At 46.7% G+C, this 20,027-nt stretch overlaps 1 protein-coding gene across 4 annotated transcripts in view; it reads right to left on the bottom strand.

The window, feature by feature from the left end:
- Positions 1–6,378: 6,378 nt before the first annotated feature.
- DNM3 (dynamin 3) overlaps positions 6,379–20,027 on the bottom strand; it is a 534,866-nt gene continuing 521,217 nt past the window's right edge. For 3 of the 4 annotated variants that reach the window (XM_044266976.1, XM_044266977.1, XM_044266978.1), the window contains one exon: positions 11,563–16,376. In XM_044266976.1, the coding sequence (XP_044122911.1) occupies positions 16,307–16,376 (70 nt within the window). In that variant the 3' untranslated portion in view covers positions 11,563–16,306. Of the gene's footprint in view, positions 6,570–11,562; positions 16,377–20,027 lie in introns of those variants that run through there. The other variant, XM_044266979.1, reaches the window with a different exon arrangement.

Below are 20,027 nucleotides of genomic sequence, written 5' to 3'. Positions count from 1 at the left end.
GTTGATTTGTTCACCGAATCATGAGTGGGAGAGGACACCCTTTGGAATTCGAGCAGGGTGAGTTTCAGACAAATGAAAGTATAATTTTGTGCACTTTCTGCATGTAGCTCCAAGAAGTTCCCCAGACCAAGGTCATAAATGGATTCCAAAATGATTTTGGGGAAAAAATACAAATAAGCCGTAAATATTTTATAAGAAAAGTAGTCCCAAGTAGTCCCAAAAGTAGTCAAGAAGTCCCCAGCCCACATGCAGGGCTCCCCGAGGGGTGATGAGGCTCACTTAGGCGCACCGCTTGGGGTTGCTGCTGGCACAGGGCACAGGCCCGGATGACAATGGGTGTGACCTGGTGTGACAGTCGTCGGGAAAGCTACTCATCACTAAAGCACAGTGATGCAGCCAGTCTCCTAAATTCAAGCTACTTTGGAAGAGTGCAAGCAGAACATTAATGACTTAGATTTTTGGAGGATATTATGGTGCGTGTGGGAAGGGAAAGGGGAAAGGAAAGGAGAAGGTATTGCAGTAGCCTTGGAATTAAAATACCGAACCAAATGCTTGCTGGCATAGGAAACTGTTAGCCCTCCCTTCTCTGCACCCCCTTCTCCCAGCTCTGCTTCCTCTCAACCTTGTGGTCGATAGGTAAGGCTGGATGGAGGGGGGTGCTGGCGAGTGAGAGCAGAGACGGGGGAGTTGAGGAGGTAGCTTTGCCTGTCCCTCTGAAATGGCACCACTGTGGCTGGGACAGAAGGGATCAGGGAGAGGCAGAGCTATAGGGCAGCGACTGTGCCTTGTTTTGAGGCCATGCTGTGGCTTACAGAGAGGACCGGCAGGCGGCTAGAAGCCTGCGGGGATCCGAGGAGAGCAGCGGGTTGGTTCTGTGCGGTGACCAACTTGGTGTCCGGGTTACGCCTCTGTGCCGTGGCAGGGCTGGAAACTTTGAGGGAGCCTGTGGGCAGCTGGCTTCGACTGTGGATTTAAGAATCCATGCTGAGCGCGTTCAAGGAGGTATGGAGCCATTCTACATCTAAGCCAAAGGCTCAAGATCAAGGCAAAGAAGAGCCCAGCAGAGGGCATCAGTCACACAGTTTTACACTATTTCAAACCCCCTGGCGGCGGGGAAATCGGAGCGGGACACAGTGCCATCCTGTGGAACTTACTGTTACTCCTTTTTGTAATGAAAGTTAACAGTCTTGGAATTCTTGATGAATTGTGGTTTGAGAAATAACTGCACTGTTTGAGGTCCCCCAAAATTCAGGAAATAAATAGCATGCTGGGATTTGATAAATGACAGCGGCTACATTTTCAAGCACCCAGTGTGTATCAGGCACTGCGTTAGGCACTTTATATGCGTTATTGTGTTTTGGCACTCCGGATCAGCTGGAGGTCTTGTGTCCTGCACAGGCTAGCCCTGCAGTGCCTTGACCATGTGCTGCTGGGACAATGGGACAGATGGATTCTGCCGATGCAGAGGTGGAGGGAAGCGACGGTCCCTCCGGGCGCCGGTAAAAAGCTGGCTCTCGGCTGCCCCTGCTTTCCCAAGCCCGGCTGGCTCCCTGCTGCCCGCTCCGGGCCGGCCCTGTGGCCTTGTGCGGAGCCCAAGTAACACTTGGGCGCTGCTCAGTGAGAACGCTGTGGGCCTCCCGCTCTTTTAAAATTGCAAAATAAATAGATGCTCCGGCCCTGGGCAGCTTTTGTGTGTGCAAGCTGCGTTTCTGTCTTAAAACAAAAACCAAAACGAGAACGGCAACAGGCAGAAGGAGCTGTCTCCTTGGCTCTGACTTGCTCTCTGCCGCCTTCTGAGCTGCTCCCTCGGAGACGAGAAGTGGGAGCAAAAGCTCCAGCGCAGCAGAGGCGCGAACACCGGGCTTTCCGGAGTGTGAGATGAAGCTTCAGGGACGTACTTTGCCGGCAGCTGTTCCGAGAGCCAGAGCCCGCGTCCGCGTCCGCGTCCCCTCCGTTCCCGTCCTGAGACGACTCCGGTCTCCCTGACACCCGGCGAGTCTGCCGAGGCTTGGTTTCCTCTCTGCCTGTCCGTGGCCCCCGTGCAGGAGGTCCGCTGAAGATGTGACCTGGGCCTGAAAATCAGGACCTGATATATAATACTGTGAGACTCGATTTGGGTAAAAGCCGTACGGGAGTCACAGATGCGTGTCGGGGCGTCCCACAGCCTTCGGTCTGATCCGATTCAAGAGGAACAGAAGAAACCAAACAGCGGCGTGTGTCGTGGTGGAGGCAGCCGGGGCGTCCTGTCCACAGGGACACAGAGTAGTGCAGGGGCACAAGCTCCGTCTGATGGATGCAGACGGACTCTGTAGTGTTAGGAAGGGCTGCGGAAATTATTTTTCTTCTTCAGCAGTCTTCCTTTAGGTGAGGTTCGTGTTTTTGTTTTTGTTTTGTTTTGTTTTTAAGATTCTGTTTATTTGTTGGAGAGGGAGGGAGAGAAAGCATGAGAGGGGAGAAGGTCAGAGGGAGCAGCAGACTCCTCTTGGAGCTGGGAGCCCCATGCGGGACTCGATCCTGTGACTCCACGATCATGACCTGACCCGAAGGCAGTGGCCTAACCAACTGAGCCACTCAGGTGCCCGCATTGACGGTTTAAAAAAAAAAACAACAAAAAAAACCCCAGAAGCGTCTGGGTGGCTCAGTCGTTAAGCATCTGCTGTCAGCTCAGGTCTGAGCCCTGCCTCGGGCTCCCTGATCCGCAGGAAGCCTGCTTCTCCCTTTCCCAGTTGCCCTGCTTGTGTTCCTCTCTCGCTGTGTCTCTGTCAAATAAATAAAATCTTAAAAAAAAAAAAAGTCATACTTAATGCTGAGCTATGAAACAGATACTATAATAATTTTCAAACTCTGGGATCCAGAGGATCGAAGGGTGTCCAGCGCCGAGCCGACCGGACGTGTCCGTGACGGTGAAGGAAGAGCACAGGTTCTCGCCTGACCTCCTGTCGGCTCTCGGCTCCCAGGCCGTTTGCTGCAATTCCTGTCCGCGTGTGTGCGGTCGGGCCCTGTTTGTTTACCAGCGAAGCTCCCTAAGGGAAGGGTTGGAAGTTTTCTCTACTTTTTCCTACCTTTAGTTCTCTTTTCTGCATCTCTTGCTTGCCCTGGATTTCTCCAGCTGGAGACTGGGGAGCTGCCCTCGCTGCTTCGCGGGGCGGAGTGCTGCAGCCTGCCTTCTGATTCAGCCGCCTGCTGTTAAAGCCAAGGCAAAGCTCACCGACTACTCCAGCTTCAATTCCACGGTCTTTTCCTCGGCCAGTACTTTGTGACTTAGAGTCTGGTATTAGGCTCTTCCATTAGAAATAATACATCTGGTTTCTGATTGGCTGAAATGAGCTCTGTCGTTCCTTTCATTGGCAGAGGTCAGAATCACGGTGTTCCGGAAGGTCAGCGTGCGTTGGGTCAGGTGGATAATCTGGGTTCTAGAACTTAAGTGTTTTCTTCAGTACTGAACTCAGTAACGGTTCTCTCTGGGGAAAGGACTCCAATTTTCTCTTGTCACAGCACCGTGCAGTAATTCATGCTGCTATTCTGGAAGCTGCTTCTGCCCTGGTCCTTCTCTGGGTGCTCCCAGACCACATAATAGGACATGGTGCTTGGTGCACGGATAATGGGATGAGAAGATGTAAGAAACGGCATGTTTGCCGAAGGCGTGATGGTTCCTCACGATGACCCGGTCCGGTCAGCTCTGAAGAATGGGGCTCTTGTCCGGCCTCGCAAATACTGAGGGCAGAGGTGGGGGCAGGGGAGTTGGGGGAGAGTCCCTTATGAAATACAGAAACACGCCTGATGGGAAATAAATATGAACCGACCACAGCATAGTTTAGTGATGCGCCGGGCAGCTGCGCCCTCGGCCCCCAGCCCAACTCATCCCTTCTTCCTTGCCTCCTCAGGGTGAGGAGGGGCCGGCGCTTTTGTGGAGCCGCGAAAGGTTGCTAGGAATCATTTCATCCTTGTGCGGTTGGGGCTTTCTTTTCTCATTGTTCATCAGGTCAGTTTAAGCTTTAAACATCTCAACTGTGCCACTGTATGAAAATAAGGCCATGTTTAAGACAAAGTGGAAAAGAACCGAGCACCTAGAAAAGATGAGTTGGTGAAAACCTTCCAGTGGACAACTTTTGTCTGGGGAGGTGGAGTGAAGTGATCCGGGAACCTTGTCTCCGCTGGGACGGCGATGCCATCAGATGGGGACACGTCCTGTCAGAGTGGGAGGTGAGGGAAGGACGCGTACCTCATGCTGTGCCTTGCGTTGCATCAGCCCAGCTGCCCCAGGAATACGTGAGCCTCGGGATCCGCTGCGCTGGTGCCCTCGGGTTTTCTTCGTGACCAGGGGTTCTAACAGCCACTGGACCTGAGATACAAGTAAAAATGAGTGTCGTGTGCCCTACGAACATTTTAGCCAGCGAAGGAAACTGGTTTGGCATTTTGGAGTGCAGAAGGTTGTGTGTGAGTGAGAGGCCTCCATTTCTTCACGGGAGGGTCTGCCCACTTCGGCCACTTTGCCTTTCTTCGTGAGGACTTGCCTCGGCCTAGAGAGGAGGCCCACGGCACCCTCATTCCGGACAATTTCTTTCTTCCCTCTTTTGTAGTTTTCTGTCTTCATATGGTAAAGCGAGCCATGCGGAGAAGGGAGCTCACCCGATACGACATCATTTTAAATTGTACTTTAGGTCATGTAAACCTTTGGGAGAGAATTCTGAACTAAATCTCAAATCTTTTTTTTTTAAATCTGAGATTGCAGATTTGGCAGATGTACTCCCTCAATAAGAAACATCTTATTTGGATAAGTGTTCGGGTTTCTTTCACTGGTAGCTTAAAATTTCAGTATCAGAGTTACCGTTTGAGGATTAAAGTATTAAAAAAAATTCTCTGTTCCTCCAGACTGTCACAGATTCCATTCTTCCAGTGACTTACTGGCATGTCGAGGAACCTTTCTTCTCAAGGTGGTAACATTTCCTTGCACTAGTATTCTGAGTGATGTATTTTCCCCTGAATTTGCTAAATAGAATGTGTGGGGTTTATGTGTTTCAAACCTCCCATCCAAGTCCTAACCAGGCCCGACCCTGCATAGCTTCAGAGATCAGACGAGATCGGGTGCGTTCAGGGTGGTATGGCCGTAGACCTATAATATCTCCTATGATCTTAACATAATTTATCTCTTATAAGGAGTGTTTAAAAAGTAATAGGAACAGGAATAAATGTTTTGGTGCAATAACAGTTATTAATGAGATCCTTGGGGGCTGGCTGAAATTACTCCGTCTTCTGTGTCTTTTCTCGATATCCAGAATTTTTGCTTCATCTTTTCTCACTTTAAAAAAAAATCCCAGTATAATTAGCATACAACATTAGTTTGAGATGTACAATATAGTGATTCAACGTTTTTATACCTTTTTTAAAGATTTTATTTATTTGACAGAGATCGCAAGTAGAGCGACAGGCAGAGATATAAGGGGAAGCAGGCTCCCCGCTGAGCAGAGAGCCCAACGTGGGGCTCGATCCCAGGACCCCGAGACCATGACCTGAGCCAAAGGCAGAGGCTTAACCCACTGAGCCACCCAGGCGCCCCTCAACCTTTCCATACCTTACTCAGCACTTGTCACAACAAGCTCACTCCTTCGTCCCCATCACCTAGTTCACCCATCCCCGCAGCCACCTCCCCTCTGGTGACCGTCAGTTTGTTCTCTGTAGTTAACAGTTAGTTGCTCAGTTTGTCTTTTTTTTCTTTGTCCATTTGTTTTGTTTCTTAAATTCCACATGAGTGAAATCATAGGGTATTTGTCTTTCTCTGATGTCTTTCACTTGGCATTATACCCTCTAGATCCTTCTGTGTTGCTGCAAATGGCAAGATCTCATTCTTTTTTATGGCTGAGTAGCGTACCACTGTGTATAAATATATACACCAGATATATACACTGATAGGCGATGTGGACATCATCTGTGTGACTTGCATCGCACCTATAATTTAGCTACTGTAAGTAACACTTCAGTAAACGTAGGGTTCATTTATCTTTTCAAATTAGTGTTTTTGTTTTCTTTGGGTAAATACCCAGCAGGGGAATTAGTGAATCATACAGTAATTCTGTCTTTAACTTTTTGGGGCCGCTCTATACTGCTTTCCATGGCGGCCATGCCAGCTTCCATTCTCACCTATAGTGCTAGAAGGTTCTTTTTTCTCCATGTCCTCACCAATACATGCTTCTGTCTTTCCATACTTTGATTGGGCAGACATTTCGGTTGAAGATAGATTATCATCCTTCACCAAATATCCTCTTAACTTACCTTTTTTCAAGTTAAGCTCTTTGTAAGATCAAATTACATATTTTTCCACTTACCTGGTTTTAGCTGAAAACTCTTTTAATTTGGGTCTTCTTTAGAAAAAGAAACTTATTTTGTTTTTATATAGAATAAACTTTGTCTTTATTATAGATATGGATCAAAAATAAAAGTTTTTATGTACATATGACATGTAGTGCAAACGAAAGGCTTTGAAATGCCACGGACAGACATGTTGTTGGAAACAAAAGGCGATGAGTCATGGGTGTTAGGATGGCCGTCCTGGAACTGCAGGAGGGGGTCGCCTAGTGAAAACAAAACAAAACAAAATAACAAAAAAACACAGATGCAGAGGAAGAAAACAATGTTTAAATTATAAGACAAATCCAAATAAAAGCATGCAAAATGATTCCATGAGGGTCAAATTCAAATCAGACGAAAACATGCAGGCGTGCAGGGGAGCCGAGAGAGCCGCATGGCAAAGCAGCATTTCCCAGGACTCTTCCTGGCGACAGGCGTGCGCTCCAGAACCTTGTTTTGTACCCTGGGGTGATCAATCCACGCAACCACATTCAGGAGACTCGGAAACCGCAGCAGAGCCCAGTACCTTTATGACCCCGAGTATTTGTTTAGGAGCCCTGAGTTTGTGACGTTCGGTTCCTCCCACAGATTCCGGGACAAGTTAAATCTCCAGAGGGAGAGGGAGTGGAAAGAGAAGTCACGACAGGTAAAAAACAATTTCCAAGATGAGGGACATTAGAAGGCGTCAGGAGAGCCAGTGAGCAGTGTGAGGCCGTGAACAGTCACGCCGAAAATGTCAGCAGTTGAGCTTGAGAAAAGGATTCTCCAGCCAGAAACCGCCGCACAGGACCGTCCCGGCGGGATAAGCGTCCAGGCCCGCGGAAGCCGGGGGGGCTGTGTCAGCCGCGGCAGCCGCAGCTCGGGTTGATTCGGAACAGGGTGCAGGGTGCGGGTGATCCGGTTTGCTGGATCGTTCTCCATGCCCCTCGCCCGGTTTGGGTCGCGTCGGGCGGTGTTTGTGGAATGAGGGTCCGGAGCCGTGTTTCATTCATCCTCGGCCTCTCCAGACGGTTTGCTGCTGGGGCTGCCGCGCTGCCATGCCCGGCCGTGTAAGTGGGAAAGCGACAGGCCAGGTGACACTTTCCCACTGGCGTCCAGCAGACGTCTGGACTTTAATGTCCTCTTTCCTACCCCATCGGTAATGAACTCAAGGCTCCAGCGAGCCAGGGAACAGGGGCAGGTGAGCTTCGTACCCGGCCCCCCGGGGGGCTGCTTTGTGGCCGTTCCTGCGGGCCTGCGACAGGCCGGGGCCCTCCCTTCCCTCTTGCTCCGGGAACCCCAGTGAGCGGAGCAAGGACGTCTACCAAAACCAAAAAATCTTCTTTTTCATCTTCCCGAGGCGTTACTGGAGCCGGACTGCCGGGACTGTTTCTGAGCAGCGGCGAACCCTTCCCTTCCCGCAAGGCCGAGACCAGACCCGGTTCTCCGGGTGCGGTTCCAGCCGGCTGTGCTGCGGAGGCCTCTCAGCCCTTAAGTGACGAAGCACTGGTTTCTGGTGACCTTTCACCTGCGGGGGGTCTGCGGGCCTGTAGCGTTAGAGACCCAGGTAATGGGTATCCCTGGTGTGTTCATGAAGAAAGTGTAATTAAATTCCCGTCAGGCTCAATGAGATTTATTACCTGCCCGGCAAGCAGAAACCATTTTTGAGCTCGGAAGGGGCTTTAGAACACTTTAATGACCTCAGCAGGGTGGGGAGGTGAGCCGTTACCCCGGGCCCGAGGCCGCAGGGCTGAGGAGACCGTCCCTTAGCAGATGCCGGAGCGCTTTCCCGTCTGAGCTCGTTTGGGTGCGCTCGTCCAGAAACAGGATCAGAAACTCTGACTTGGAATAGGTTTCAGCTGACGGCTAGAATGTTTGCCGCAAACCTCAGAGTGCCACAGACTCCCCCAGGCGGCTCCTTTCTTTTCCTCTTCACTCTCCTGCACCAACTTTCCTCTCATGGCCAAAAAAGCACTGTCAAGGAGGGTACCACGCAGTGGCTCAGAGTTAGCGCTAGCGTGGGATTTGGGCGTTTGGGTTTTCACTGTTTCTTTTCCAGAACTTTCTGTATAACTTAGACAATGCCGAAGTGCCTAAAGGCACGTGCTGGAAACTGGGCTTTCCCCATGAAGAGCTATAAACGCACCTTCTCACGCTGTGGCTACCTCTAACTTGGAACACTGAGCTGAAATGCTGAGTAGGTTTTGCACATACATAAAATTTGCTAACAAATTTTAAAGTTCAGAATGCTACTGTTCACCATGCAAGCAAATTTGCCTAATCAGGATTCTGATTTCAGGTTATACCTTCTCAAATTTTCTGAAAAATAGCTTCAAAGAATCACTGGGCCAGAACAGGAAGGGAGGGAGTCAGAAGCTGTATCTAGAACACAGGCATTGTTCACATACAGAAGACTCAATTTTCAATGGAATGATTAGTTACCCACACTCTCTCAGATCTACCTCAATGCTTCAGTCTGTTCTTACGGTGAAATTCCTCTAGCAGCGCCCCTGGGAAGGCTCTATGACAATCTCACAAAACATTCTCTGCTTGTTTGCTTTGCCCAGCATTTAGGGAACTCAGTATCTCAGATCAGCGGGTGAGCCTGAAGGCTTGGGAAAGGGAGACAGAAACGGCAATAAGGATAGGCGTTCCTTTCTGGTTTTGTTTGGTAATCTCTAAATTTTAAATCAGTCTGGGTCCATTCCTTTACAGGAATATAATGGGGTAATGTAATTAATTTAAAGGAGGTTTTCTTAGAGAGAGAGAGAGAGGAAAGGTTGTGTGGAAAACGATGTGCATCCTCCACAAGGCTTGCGTATATTACGGCTAATCTAGGTCTTTCCAAGACCAGTATTGCGTGTGTGTCTGCAGTCTGCTTTCATGCCTCTCCTCTGTGCTCTTGCTCACGGGGTCTAGTACACCACTGGGACATGGAGGGGTCGTCCAGGAAGATTGCCCCAAGTTGGGAGCGCTGGTTGCTCTTCCATTTGATTTTACCCCTGGCGTGGAGATCGTGACTGTCTGTCCTGGACTAATCCTGCTCAAAGCCTTTTCTCTCTAACTTGACGCCACCGAAGCCGCGTTCCCTCATACTAGACCTGTGAGGTGCTTTATGAACAAAGTATGGTGGTCAGATAAATCTGAGAAACATGTAGACACCGACCCTTCCTTAGAGAGTCACGGTGCAGTGTGATACCAGAGTTTCTGTAAAGTATTCCAGGAAAGAGACATTTAATTTTTAGTCATCATTTCCCAAGTGTATTTCATCAAGGAACCCTGGGTATGTGTGTGTGCAAAACCGACTGAAATCTCGTGGAATAAACTTGGGGAAACTCTGGATGTAGGCTGCCATTTTAGCCGCCATCTCTTGTGTGTAGTCTTGTTACTAGGTGGCCACGGTGGGAAAGAGCACCAGCAAAGGGTCTGCATCGTGGCAATGCCAGGTATGTGCTGAAGTACGAAGTGGTCGGGTCTGGGAACCATCTGACCCAAACTCCATATAGATTTCTCAATCTGAAATTTTTTTTAATGATTTTATTTATTTTAGAGAGAGAGAGAGATCACAAGTAGGCAGAGAGGAAGACAGAAAGAGAGAGAGAGAGAGGAGGAAGCAGGCTCCCGGCTGAGCAGAGAGCCTGATGCGGGGCTCAATACCAGGACCATGAGATCATGACCTGACCCAAAGGCAGCAGCTTATCCACTGAGCCACCCAGGCACCCCTCTCAATCTGAAATTTTAAAGATTCCAGCAGAAAAACAAGAATCATGACAACTGAGAAGCTATTTATACTGATGCCAGAATTATTTTAAAAATACAAATGGTAATTTGCCACATAGTTACCAAATAAGTAGCTTGCCAAATGTTGGTTTGGGTAATTTCCATTAGAAACCATTCTGGATGAGAATCACGCAGGAGAACTCCTACATATGCACGCACACCCCCCCCCCCAAACACAACACAAGTGTACAGCAGGATTCTCCTCCTCTTTTGGTAAAAAGCTTCCTTTGGATGCATTAGTGGCTTCAGTTATGGAAGATGTTATGATATGAAGAAGAAATTACAACAGGAAAGCAGGAGTTCATACAATAGCCTTTGCAATTCGTCTCTTGCCAGTGAATGTGTCCTGAACACGGAGGCAAAGTAAACCAGCGTTCTCCTCCCATTCGCTTCTTGGCTCCTGCTTTTGGGTGGACGGCTCAATCTGGGACTACGTACATTGGTAAGGGACCTGTCATCAAAACTCTGTAATAGTCTTTCTCTGTGTTCTGGAACCTGAGGACAAGGATGTGCATAGCTACTGGGTGGCACACTACTCTTCCATTTTCTTACTATTAGGGAAACTAAAGGGGTAACTTCTCCCTTTGATGCCCAGTGAGTGTATGAAGGCCAACAGTTGAGTCAAGAACTCGACTGCTTTCTGTAAGAAATGCCTTCTGTGGACCTGACATGGGGGCAGAGTGTCCTTACTCCCTCTGCTTCCCAGGGTTTTCCATGAGCACTTCCTCTTCGGTGGCAAAACAAGACGGGGCCTCTTGTCAGTTGTCACGCTGTACCCTCCAACTGGCTAAGGCGTGTGCCCTTTTGAAACCTAGTCCAACACGGAGTTTGAATCAGAAATGAAATCTCTCCTACTCTCCTGTCTTTGATTTGTCCAATTTGCTCCCTTTAAAAATCTTGTCCTCAGGCTCCTGGGTGGCTCAGTGGCTTAAAGCCTCTGCCTTCGGCTCGGGTCATGATCCCGGGGTCCTGGGATCAAGCCCCGCATCGGGCTCTCGGCTCAGCGGGGAGCCTGCTTCCTCCTCTGTCTCTGCCTGCCTCTCTGCCTACTTGTGATCTCGGTCTGTCAGATAAATGAGTAAATAAATCTTTAAAAAAAAAAAAATCTTGTCCTCGGGCTCCTGTGTGGCTTAGTGGGTTAACGCCTCTGCCTTTGGCTCGGGTTGTGATTCCAGGGTCCTGAGCTCGAGCCCCACATCAGGCTCTCTGCTCAGCAGGGAGCCTGTTTCTTCCTCTCTCTCTGCCTGCCTCTCTGCCTGTGATCTCTGTCGAATAAATAAACTCTTAAAAAAAAAAAAATCTTGTCCTCCCTCAAATTAATGACAGTAATGCCAAATGCTATTATTCCCCGTTTTGGTAATTCTGGGCCAATTTTATAAGTATTCAGAAGTCTCAGATCTTACTGATATGCACAGGTATGACCCAAATATATTATATAAGAACAAAGAAGTGGGGGAGTCCTTCAAATGTTACCATTTATTTCAGGTTCAGAAATACAGCTTCACATTTTCACAATAGGTACATGTGACCTTCAAGAATGGTACAGGCTTGAGGAACTTGCTTCAAAAATTCCATTCACAGAGTCCATCCATATATCAGCATTAAGAAATCCTGAAAGTGCCAAGACAGTGGAGAATATTCTGGCTCAAATTAATTAAAGAATCAACAGAGAAGGTAAGATTTTGCTTCTACACATGGCTTCTTCATAAAAAAGCAAAAGGGGAATTTGATTCAGAAAAGTGAGAAAAAAGAAACATAGATGAGCATAGCAACACGGAGGCTGTGCACAGGAAATTAAACACAAGTCACGGTGAAATTTCTAGTTGCGAGGAATCATCTTTTTTTTTTTTAAATCAAACTGGCAGCAGACAGTGCAAGAGGTCAACAGAGTAAATTTTTTGTCATATTTTTTGAAAAAATTACACAATGAGCAAAGTTTAAGGAATTCAGAGGGTAAAAAATTAAGAAGAAATGAATGCCTTGAGCTGAGCCATGTGTGAAACCCCAGACCAGAGAGGTGAGACGTCTCACCGGTATACCAGTATGAACGGATCTTAAGACGAACAGGAGACTCTTCCTTGAGTTTTCCTCTCTCGCTCTCACACATACACACATTCTTGCACATATACACAACTAGCAATGCATATGCTACACATGCTTCAAAATACTCTGAAGGTTTCACAATACAGAGCACCACGTGATTTTAAGCATACCAACTGGACGGGAGGACTTAAGATTATCTAGGAGACACATGGAAACTTAAGAAAGAAGTGAGTGATCTAGTGAACTGATCACGTATTTTCCTGCAGTGGTCTAGCATTCTTCATGTTAAACTGAGCTCACCGCTAGCCGTCCTCTTGGTGAAGCAGACATAAAACTCAACCTGAGTCTTACGTCTTCTCTCCTTCGACTGGATTCCACAGTACAGAGACCTCCTATTTAGGTCGTATTCTCAATGTTAAGGACATAACTGTCAATTTCAAATACTTCTCTTGTTTGCCAAATGAGAAATGTTTACCTGAAACGAGGGATGAATGACCTACCACTGAGGTATTAAGTAACAACTTCTCTGCATGTTTAGCAAATTTACTCAGAAGAGCCCGCCTTTTTATTACATTTCAGTATCCCTCCACTTTATATTTTGACATTTAGTGTGGAGGAAAAAAATGACTGTGGAGACCAATTTAAGCTTTTTAAGATTCAGCTCAGCAGTCCAAGAATCATTTATAATTCCAATCAGAGTTCTTAGAAATGGGTTTCCTGATCTTCCGCTATGTTTGGCAAAGGACATTTCTCCTTAGATAAGCAGTGCTGTGGACCTAGCTACATCCAAATGTCTGTGGATGTTGTGGATGTTGTCACGGTAATTCTGGGCATTGTGCCTATCCTGGAAGAAATTTTGGAGACCTCACATATGTTATCACGGTTCTATGAATCTCTTTTACGTATTACAACAGACCCTCCAGAGTGAGCTCTTGAATTAACACAGTTTAAAAAATATATTAATACCCCCCCACACAAAGCACATGTATACATAAATATATACACCCACACGTAGCATATATACACAATGCACGCACAATCACACATGCTTGTGGCATTTTAACAAGGGTTTTTAAACCTACCTATCCAAAGGGGCACCAAACACGTGTACTTACAGAAATGAATTTCCCATGTATATATTGTATACACAGACACATGCATTGCAAATATGTTTGTACACAGGAAACGTCAACATTTATCACATACTGGTATTAGGTCCCATTTCATATTTGAGAATTATGGCTACAGTCTATACTAAAAAATCATAGAATTAATCTATATGACTACATTTAAATTCTAAGTTTAGAAGGCTTACAGTTCTATCACAGGAACTGGTTTCATCATCATGTTTTGGAACTGAACGAGTTTGTTGCTGAACAAGTAGGCAATTGGCTAATAAACAGGCCCTACTGCTTTTCTGTGTTACAAAAGTCAGCTAAAAGCAACATTCAGAAGAGTAATCTTGGTAGATGACTTCTGGAAATGCAATATATCTGCTCTAAATTGATACTATTTCAATAATCTGTCCACAGTTGAGTAAACAGTTATTCCAATTAGTCAAGAAGCATGCAAGTGACAAGAAGTGACATACCTATCAAACAGGCATACACGGTGAATTTTTCCAAATCCTAAAGATACCGTAGGTTTTATTTAGCTAAACATCTGTCGTGTAGACGGCATCAGAGCAGTCGGTTAGGAGGAAGCTACTCAAAAGATGAGAGGTGGTACAGGAAACGCTTAGCTCCTGAAGCTACATTCCCACCTTAGGGCCTGGCGTGAACAACGCACTTCGCACACATCTTAGAGCTTCTGACTTCGTTCACCTTGACATCTCCTTTTAGCAGGATGCAAACCCTTTGCGAAATGGTATTAAAACTAATCCTAGTACTGCGGCAAACAAAGTATTCTCCAACATGCTTCTGGAATTCCAGGGGAGGCTGGGTTCTATTAGACATAACTGAGAAGAGGTAAGAGAACAAAAATGTGCCTACAAACAGAGACAAGCGGGGCAGTGGAACTGCAGGCTTAGAATCCAAGAGCAAAAGCCAGAGACGACAAATGCTATTGTTTACGACTACAGAAGATCAGTGGAAAGAAAGTTGGAAAAACATCTCCAATTTTCTTTGACATGGTTTGTGCTGATCTAAGAACACACCAGTGGTTATCCACAATATTTTCCTTTGACAGAAGGAAATTTTTGAAATACAGCAAAATGCAAAACCACGTTTAGCACAGAGCCAAACCCTGAAGTATATAATCCTCTAGCTGCCTGTTTTAGAGAATTCAAAGGAAGAAGCAAAGGGAGTCCGAAAGAGGGAGCCTTATGGAAAGATCTCGTGGGTCCTTTTGTTTTACTGTGGACGTTTACGTAACACATTTCCGTTTCACTGCAGCACCGTTTTTAACAACACATAACGTACTTAGCACATCTGTTCCATTCACAAAGAGTTAAGAATTTTTTCAAATGAGGGAGAAAAAAAAGATAAGAGAAGATTCAGGCTGGTGACTTGGGGTGGTGGTCTTTACAGAATCACTTGTCCACAGTGAGTTGAAAAGTTCTTTTTGGTAAATCTCGTAGTCTCTGATGGTTGCCTATTACAAGTGGGGTAGCTGTAGCCCCTTAGAATAACTTCGAAACAATGCCATTCCGCTTGGCAAGTTCTCTTTTTAATAATGGCTGAAGGTTTTTCCTTCATGCTTTATGGGTGTCTGCTTTGGGCATAAAGTACACAGGAAATTAAAGCTGAGTGAACATACAAATCATGTTTGCTGCTTTCAAAGGGAGACATTTCAGTTGGTGAAACCTGATTTACTTCTGTGGAATATGAAATCGTGTCCCGGGATGCCGCCGTTCAGTGAGGACTTGCTGTCTGGGAACAGTCAGCAGACAGCCCTCCACTCGGCTTCTGGCGGTTTCCTACATGCTGATCACCTGGTCCTACTTCGTCTACAGCTCAGCCTCAGGACTGAACTGTTAACCCCCAGGCTAACCCGATTTTGTAAATTTTTGCAGTGTTAGCACTTGTGAGGTTGCTATAGATCTCAGCGTCCTAGTGCCATCTTTTGGAACGACCTGTGCAGAGACGCTGAGGTACAGCTGCAGAGCGTGAGCTCCTGCACCTGAAGCACGGCATCCCTCATGAAACGACTTTTAGTTTCATTCCAGGGCCCCCTTTAAAAACGGCCGATGGAAAGTTCGTTAAACCGGCTTTAAAGGTAGGATGAATTCTTACACGCAAGAATTACAAATAGCTGGGAAAGAGAAAAACTTGCTCCAACCACATAAATAAGTCCACTATAGTTCGTGTCACAGTGGAGTTAGCCATGTCTACATCCCATGTCAGCCTTCACCGTAACCTACGGGGAGGTGAATATATATGTGAATAAAGAAATTAGGTATTTCCAGACACTTCTAGAGATGTGACATTTTGCTTCTTCCTTGAACTCTGAACCTAACTAGCCAAATCTTCTGACCGACTACCAGAAAATTAAGCTTTGATTCGCTGTTGAATATGCTTCGAGCATGAAGCAAAACACATCAGGATGAGGAGAAGCTCTCTAGAGCAAGCAACGTGTTAACTTTTCCTCTGCAAACTACCTGTGCTTCTGGAAAAGTCTATTCTTAAGGAATCCTAATAAAAAAAAAATCACTTCCTAGCAGTCCTATTAATAAAGAGAAAGGAAAGAGGATCTAAATAGGTCATTAGAGTAGGAGGAAACATTCATGATAGACAACATAATTTCTATCGGCCAAAACAGAATGTGGGAAAGTAAATACACGTATGGCTTAGGTCTAAGCCCACCGTCTCAAAGCTCTCAAGAATTACACTTAATGGGCTACCTGGTGGGTAACCTAGGAACTTGTCCAAAGCAAATCTCAAATATATGCCAGGGTAGGCAAACGGTCTTTCAAAATAGAGGGCTGCTAGGCAGACCTACCCTTGGTCAGTACAACATCTAAAGCCTCGAAGGGTCAGCGGTTTTCCAGAGTCAAACTCCGAAGGTCTGAGACACCATGAGCGACGACAAGGAGTGATGAATGCGTTAGTTAAACGGGTTACTTGCCTACTGATGTCCGCACACGCGACTACTCATGATTTACTGATCAAGTGTGTTGCCTTCACAGAATTCATTAGTAATTAATTGCCAGACACTTCGTTTAGTCTAACAGGGAGGATTCTAGTGGACGGATTATAGTGGGACGAGTTGGTGATGGGGGCGGTCTCCGGCTAGAAAGAGAGAAAGAGAAAGGTAAAGAAACAAGTCGAATATCCAGCAGAAGGTCGCCCCAGAGACCCGGAGCGCCAGCACACACATGCCCATGCGGGGACAGGCCAGCAGCGGCGGTTGCCCTCGGCCCTGGTTCTGACACCGTCACCTGTCAGCTAGCGTTCGGAGACAAAAGTGAAGGATTTTGTCAAATGCACATCTTTCTCAAAACAGAAGCTGCCCCTCCCAATACTAAAACAAAAACCCCAGATCATTTGAAAGCCCATCTCTGGGCCTTGCATTTCTCAGCCAACAGAGATGGGTACAGGGGGAGCCGGGTCACGCGACGGCTGCTCCAGGCACGGACGAGGGATGGTAGGCCTCAGAGAACGATGCTCTTCGAATTTTTGGTTCCCTTCATATAATGTCCTTCCTCTTTTCTTCTTACTGTTACAATGTTATCACTTCTCCTTGCCTTCAGCAGTAGCTTTCTCCAGTTTGTTCTGTATTTTACTTCTAATTTGCAGGGCCCTGGAAACCGGAGAATCCGGGTTTGGGAGTTCTCTACGGGAAGTGAAAGAAGGCCCCGGAGGAGTATTGCCTGCTTTCTGGTTGGTCACATTTCTGAGAGCTGAGGGGGCCGAATCCACAAAATCTGGTGTGAACTAACGTGACATCACCAAGCAATGCTTTTTGTCCTGAGCCCCTCCATTTACTTCCCAGTGTGTTAGGAACTTTGTGTGTGTGTACCTGCTTTCACAGGTAGTTCCTTGGGGAGTAGTTTTTATAACCAACAAAATTCAACAAGTTGTACAAATCACAACCACCTTTCTTTTTGATAAAACTCTCCTAGTGACTGTTTCAGAACAATCCCTTTTGGAAGTATAGTCATGTTGGGGAATTTTTTTCTGTACCGGAAACACTAACACGATTAAATCTAATGTCCCTTCTCAGGTATGAAGAAATGAAGATAGAAAAATTAAAGAAAACAATTACAAAATGTTAAAAAAAAATCACAAAGCTATAAAAAACTAGACAGTCAAGGAAAAACCAATGAGAAAGAGATCTTGTTGATTAATGGTACAAGTATGGGCCACTTAGGTACAAACTCATAGATATTAGAGTTCCGTTTGACCCCGCACCTGAAAGATATCCAAGAGGCTTTAGAGGAAAGGTTTCTGGGGGTGGGGGTTAAATTCCAATTTAACCTCTTCTGCTACGCTCGGTACTAGATGGGCACTCACTTAGACTTTCTTAAAGTCTAAGTGACTTTAAGTGACTGACATACTTTAGCGGCAGAGTAACCAAACTAAGCTATCAATACCGGTTATTAAATTTGAAAAGACAAATAAGTCCTCTTTTTGCAGCAAGTCTGCTGGCTGCTGTGACTACCTGAACTGTTTTGGCTGTTCCCTACGGGGAAGGATCCTCCCGAGTTCATTTTACTCGTGACCGTGCAGCAGCCCTGTCCTTCCGCTAGCTCCGGCTCATCTTCATTTAACGCGGCCACATTTGTTTAGCTTATGTCCTGAGTCTTGTACCTGCATCATCTTCTCCTTTGTTGTGAAGTCTCTAGAAGCCGGAGGCCACACCCACTGAACTTGTCTCCTACGTGCAGTTAGGTGCTCAGTGCTGTTTCGTTCATCCGCGAGAAGTGCTCTCCCTCCTTTAAGACTCACGCCAGTGAAGTCTTCCCTTCCCCGCATCTTGATGCGGCTGCTTCGGAAGCATCTCCGCGTACGTCTGTTACAAGCATCACGCTGAACCCTAGTTAGGGTTATAGGGTCATCTTCACTGATGAGGAATGGGCTGTGTCTTACTCATCGTCCTGTTCTCGCCGGGGGTGCTTATCGTTCGGCCATGGAACAACCGAACACGGACAACTGAATAAAGTTCCTCCTAGAAGCAGAAGCAACTGCTAAGGGCTTGTGGTACTCACCGATCTTTACATTATTCTCTCAAACTATTATGACATCTTTAAAATGTGCCCAGTTTCAGGTTAAAGTAACCCATACATGTACTCAGTCATTAAAAATCCTGAAAGATCCAACCCCCCTTTCTGGAAAAAATGAGCATCACTTCATTTTAAAGACAATAAAACACTACTAGAAAGCACTTCAGGAAGAGCGTTAAGTTGGTGTCATTTTCTTAACAAGCGGAGCTGTTTGCCTCGACACCAGAAGCACCTTTAAAGCTTCCTGTTGGCCTTCGTTTCACTGGTCTGGTTCCTGACCAGTCGAAGAGTTTCCAAAGACATTCACCTCATAAGACAGTTTGTTTTGGGCAAAGCAAAGTTATTTGTTTGGTACCGAATTTTCCTCAGTTGCTTTGTTTAGGGATGGGCTGCATGAAGGAAGCCGTTCGGGTGAAACGGAGCGACTCGCGTCACTCAGTGTTTCCTGAAACCCAGTGTGGCGCGGGGCCGGGCGGGGCCGTGCGGGGCCGTGCGGGGCGACGGTGGCAGAGCCGCGTTTCTGCTTCCAAAGCGAAGGGGGAGCCGGTGCCCGCGTAGCTGCCTTCGTCGCTGCAGGGATGGGGCTCTCACCGTGGTCTGGACAATGACAGTTTCTGCGAGAATCCGAAGCTCACCCGGGGTGGGTGGCGTTGAAGGCGAGAAATGGACTTTCCTGATAAGAGCGGGGAGCGCCTTACCTGCCTCCGTCTTTCAATTCTCTTCGAAGAACGGAAGAACTAAAATTTCATCTGTTCTAGAACGCTTTGGGCGAGCTGGTTCTGAGTATTCATGGTGTGAGGCCAGTCTTAGGGGTTGAGAATATATTTATATGTGAGTATATATATATATATATATATAGAGAGAGAGAGAGAGAGAGAGAGAGAACACACAGAGAATTCTGTAGGGCCAGTGGCTTGTGGGGTGCGCCAGCTGGGCAGGAGGTGGTGGGAACGACCATCCCTCGAGTCCCTGGCTGCCAGGCAGCAGGACCCTGTTGAAAGGGCTTGCTCTTTCCGCATTTTTCTGCCCTTAATCCTTGTCAGGGTGGGAGGCGGCAATTATGAGCCCGGTAAACGTGTGAGCCACACTGGGTCTGTGTAGCGCAGTCTCCCTACTTTTCCCTGTTGACACCGAAATTTCCTGACTCCCGGTCCAGGACTCTTTCTGTTGGACAGTTACAGTAGCGTGTTCGAGGCAGCGGTTCTCAAATTGGATTGTGCAACAATCCAATTCCCTGCCGGGCTTGTTAAAACTCAGATTGCCGGGCACCACATGGAGTTTCTAATAGGGTGAGACACTTCTAGCAAGTTCCCAGACACTGCTGATGCTGCGGGTCCTGGGACCAGGCTTTGAAAACCATTGTTCTAAGGCATAATAAGTGGTTCTCATCTTGCTTTATTAGCAGCTCCATTCACTTGCCAGATACAGTACAAGCAGGAAGAGGAAGTACTGGGAAAAAAGTCTCAAGAAGAAGGAAGAAACGGTTGTAGAAATACTTTGATACGTTTGGGAATTAGACTTCAGCATGGGTCAGATCAGTTTTAGGTTTATTTCGTAAAGACCAAGATACTGTAATATTCTTGTTAATCATCACCAGAAGAATAACTACTTGCTTAGGGAAGCTTGTACTTGCTTCTGAAAATGGCAGTTAAGAGTAGGAAGGAAGCATCTATACACACGATTCCAAATTCTCATCTCTGGAGAGCGTATGACTGAA

The sequence above is a fragment of the Neovison vison genome, chromosome 10 (assembly GCF_020171115.1).
Source record: "Neovison vison isolate M4711 chromosome 10, ASM_NN_V1, whole genome shotgun sequence".
Lineage (NCBI taxonomy): Eukaryota > Metazoa > Chordata > Mammalia > Carnivora > Mustelidae > Neogale > Neogale vison.
Note: the sequence above shows the minus strand (reverse complement) of the source record. Positions and strands in the feature narration are given on the sequence as shown.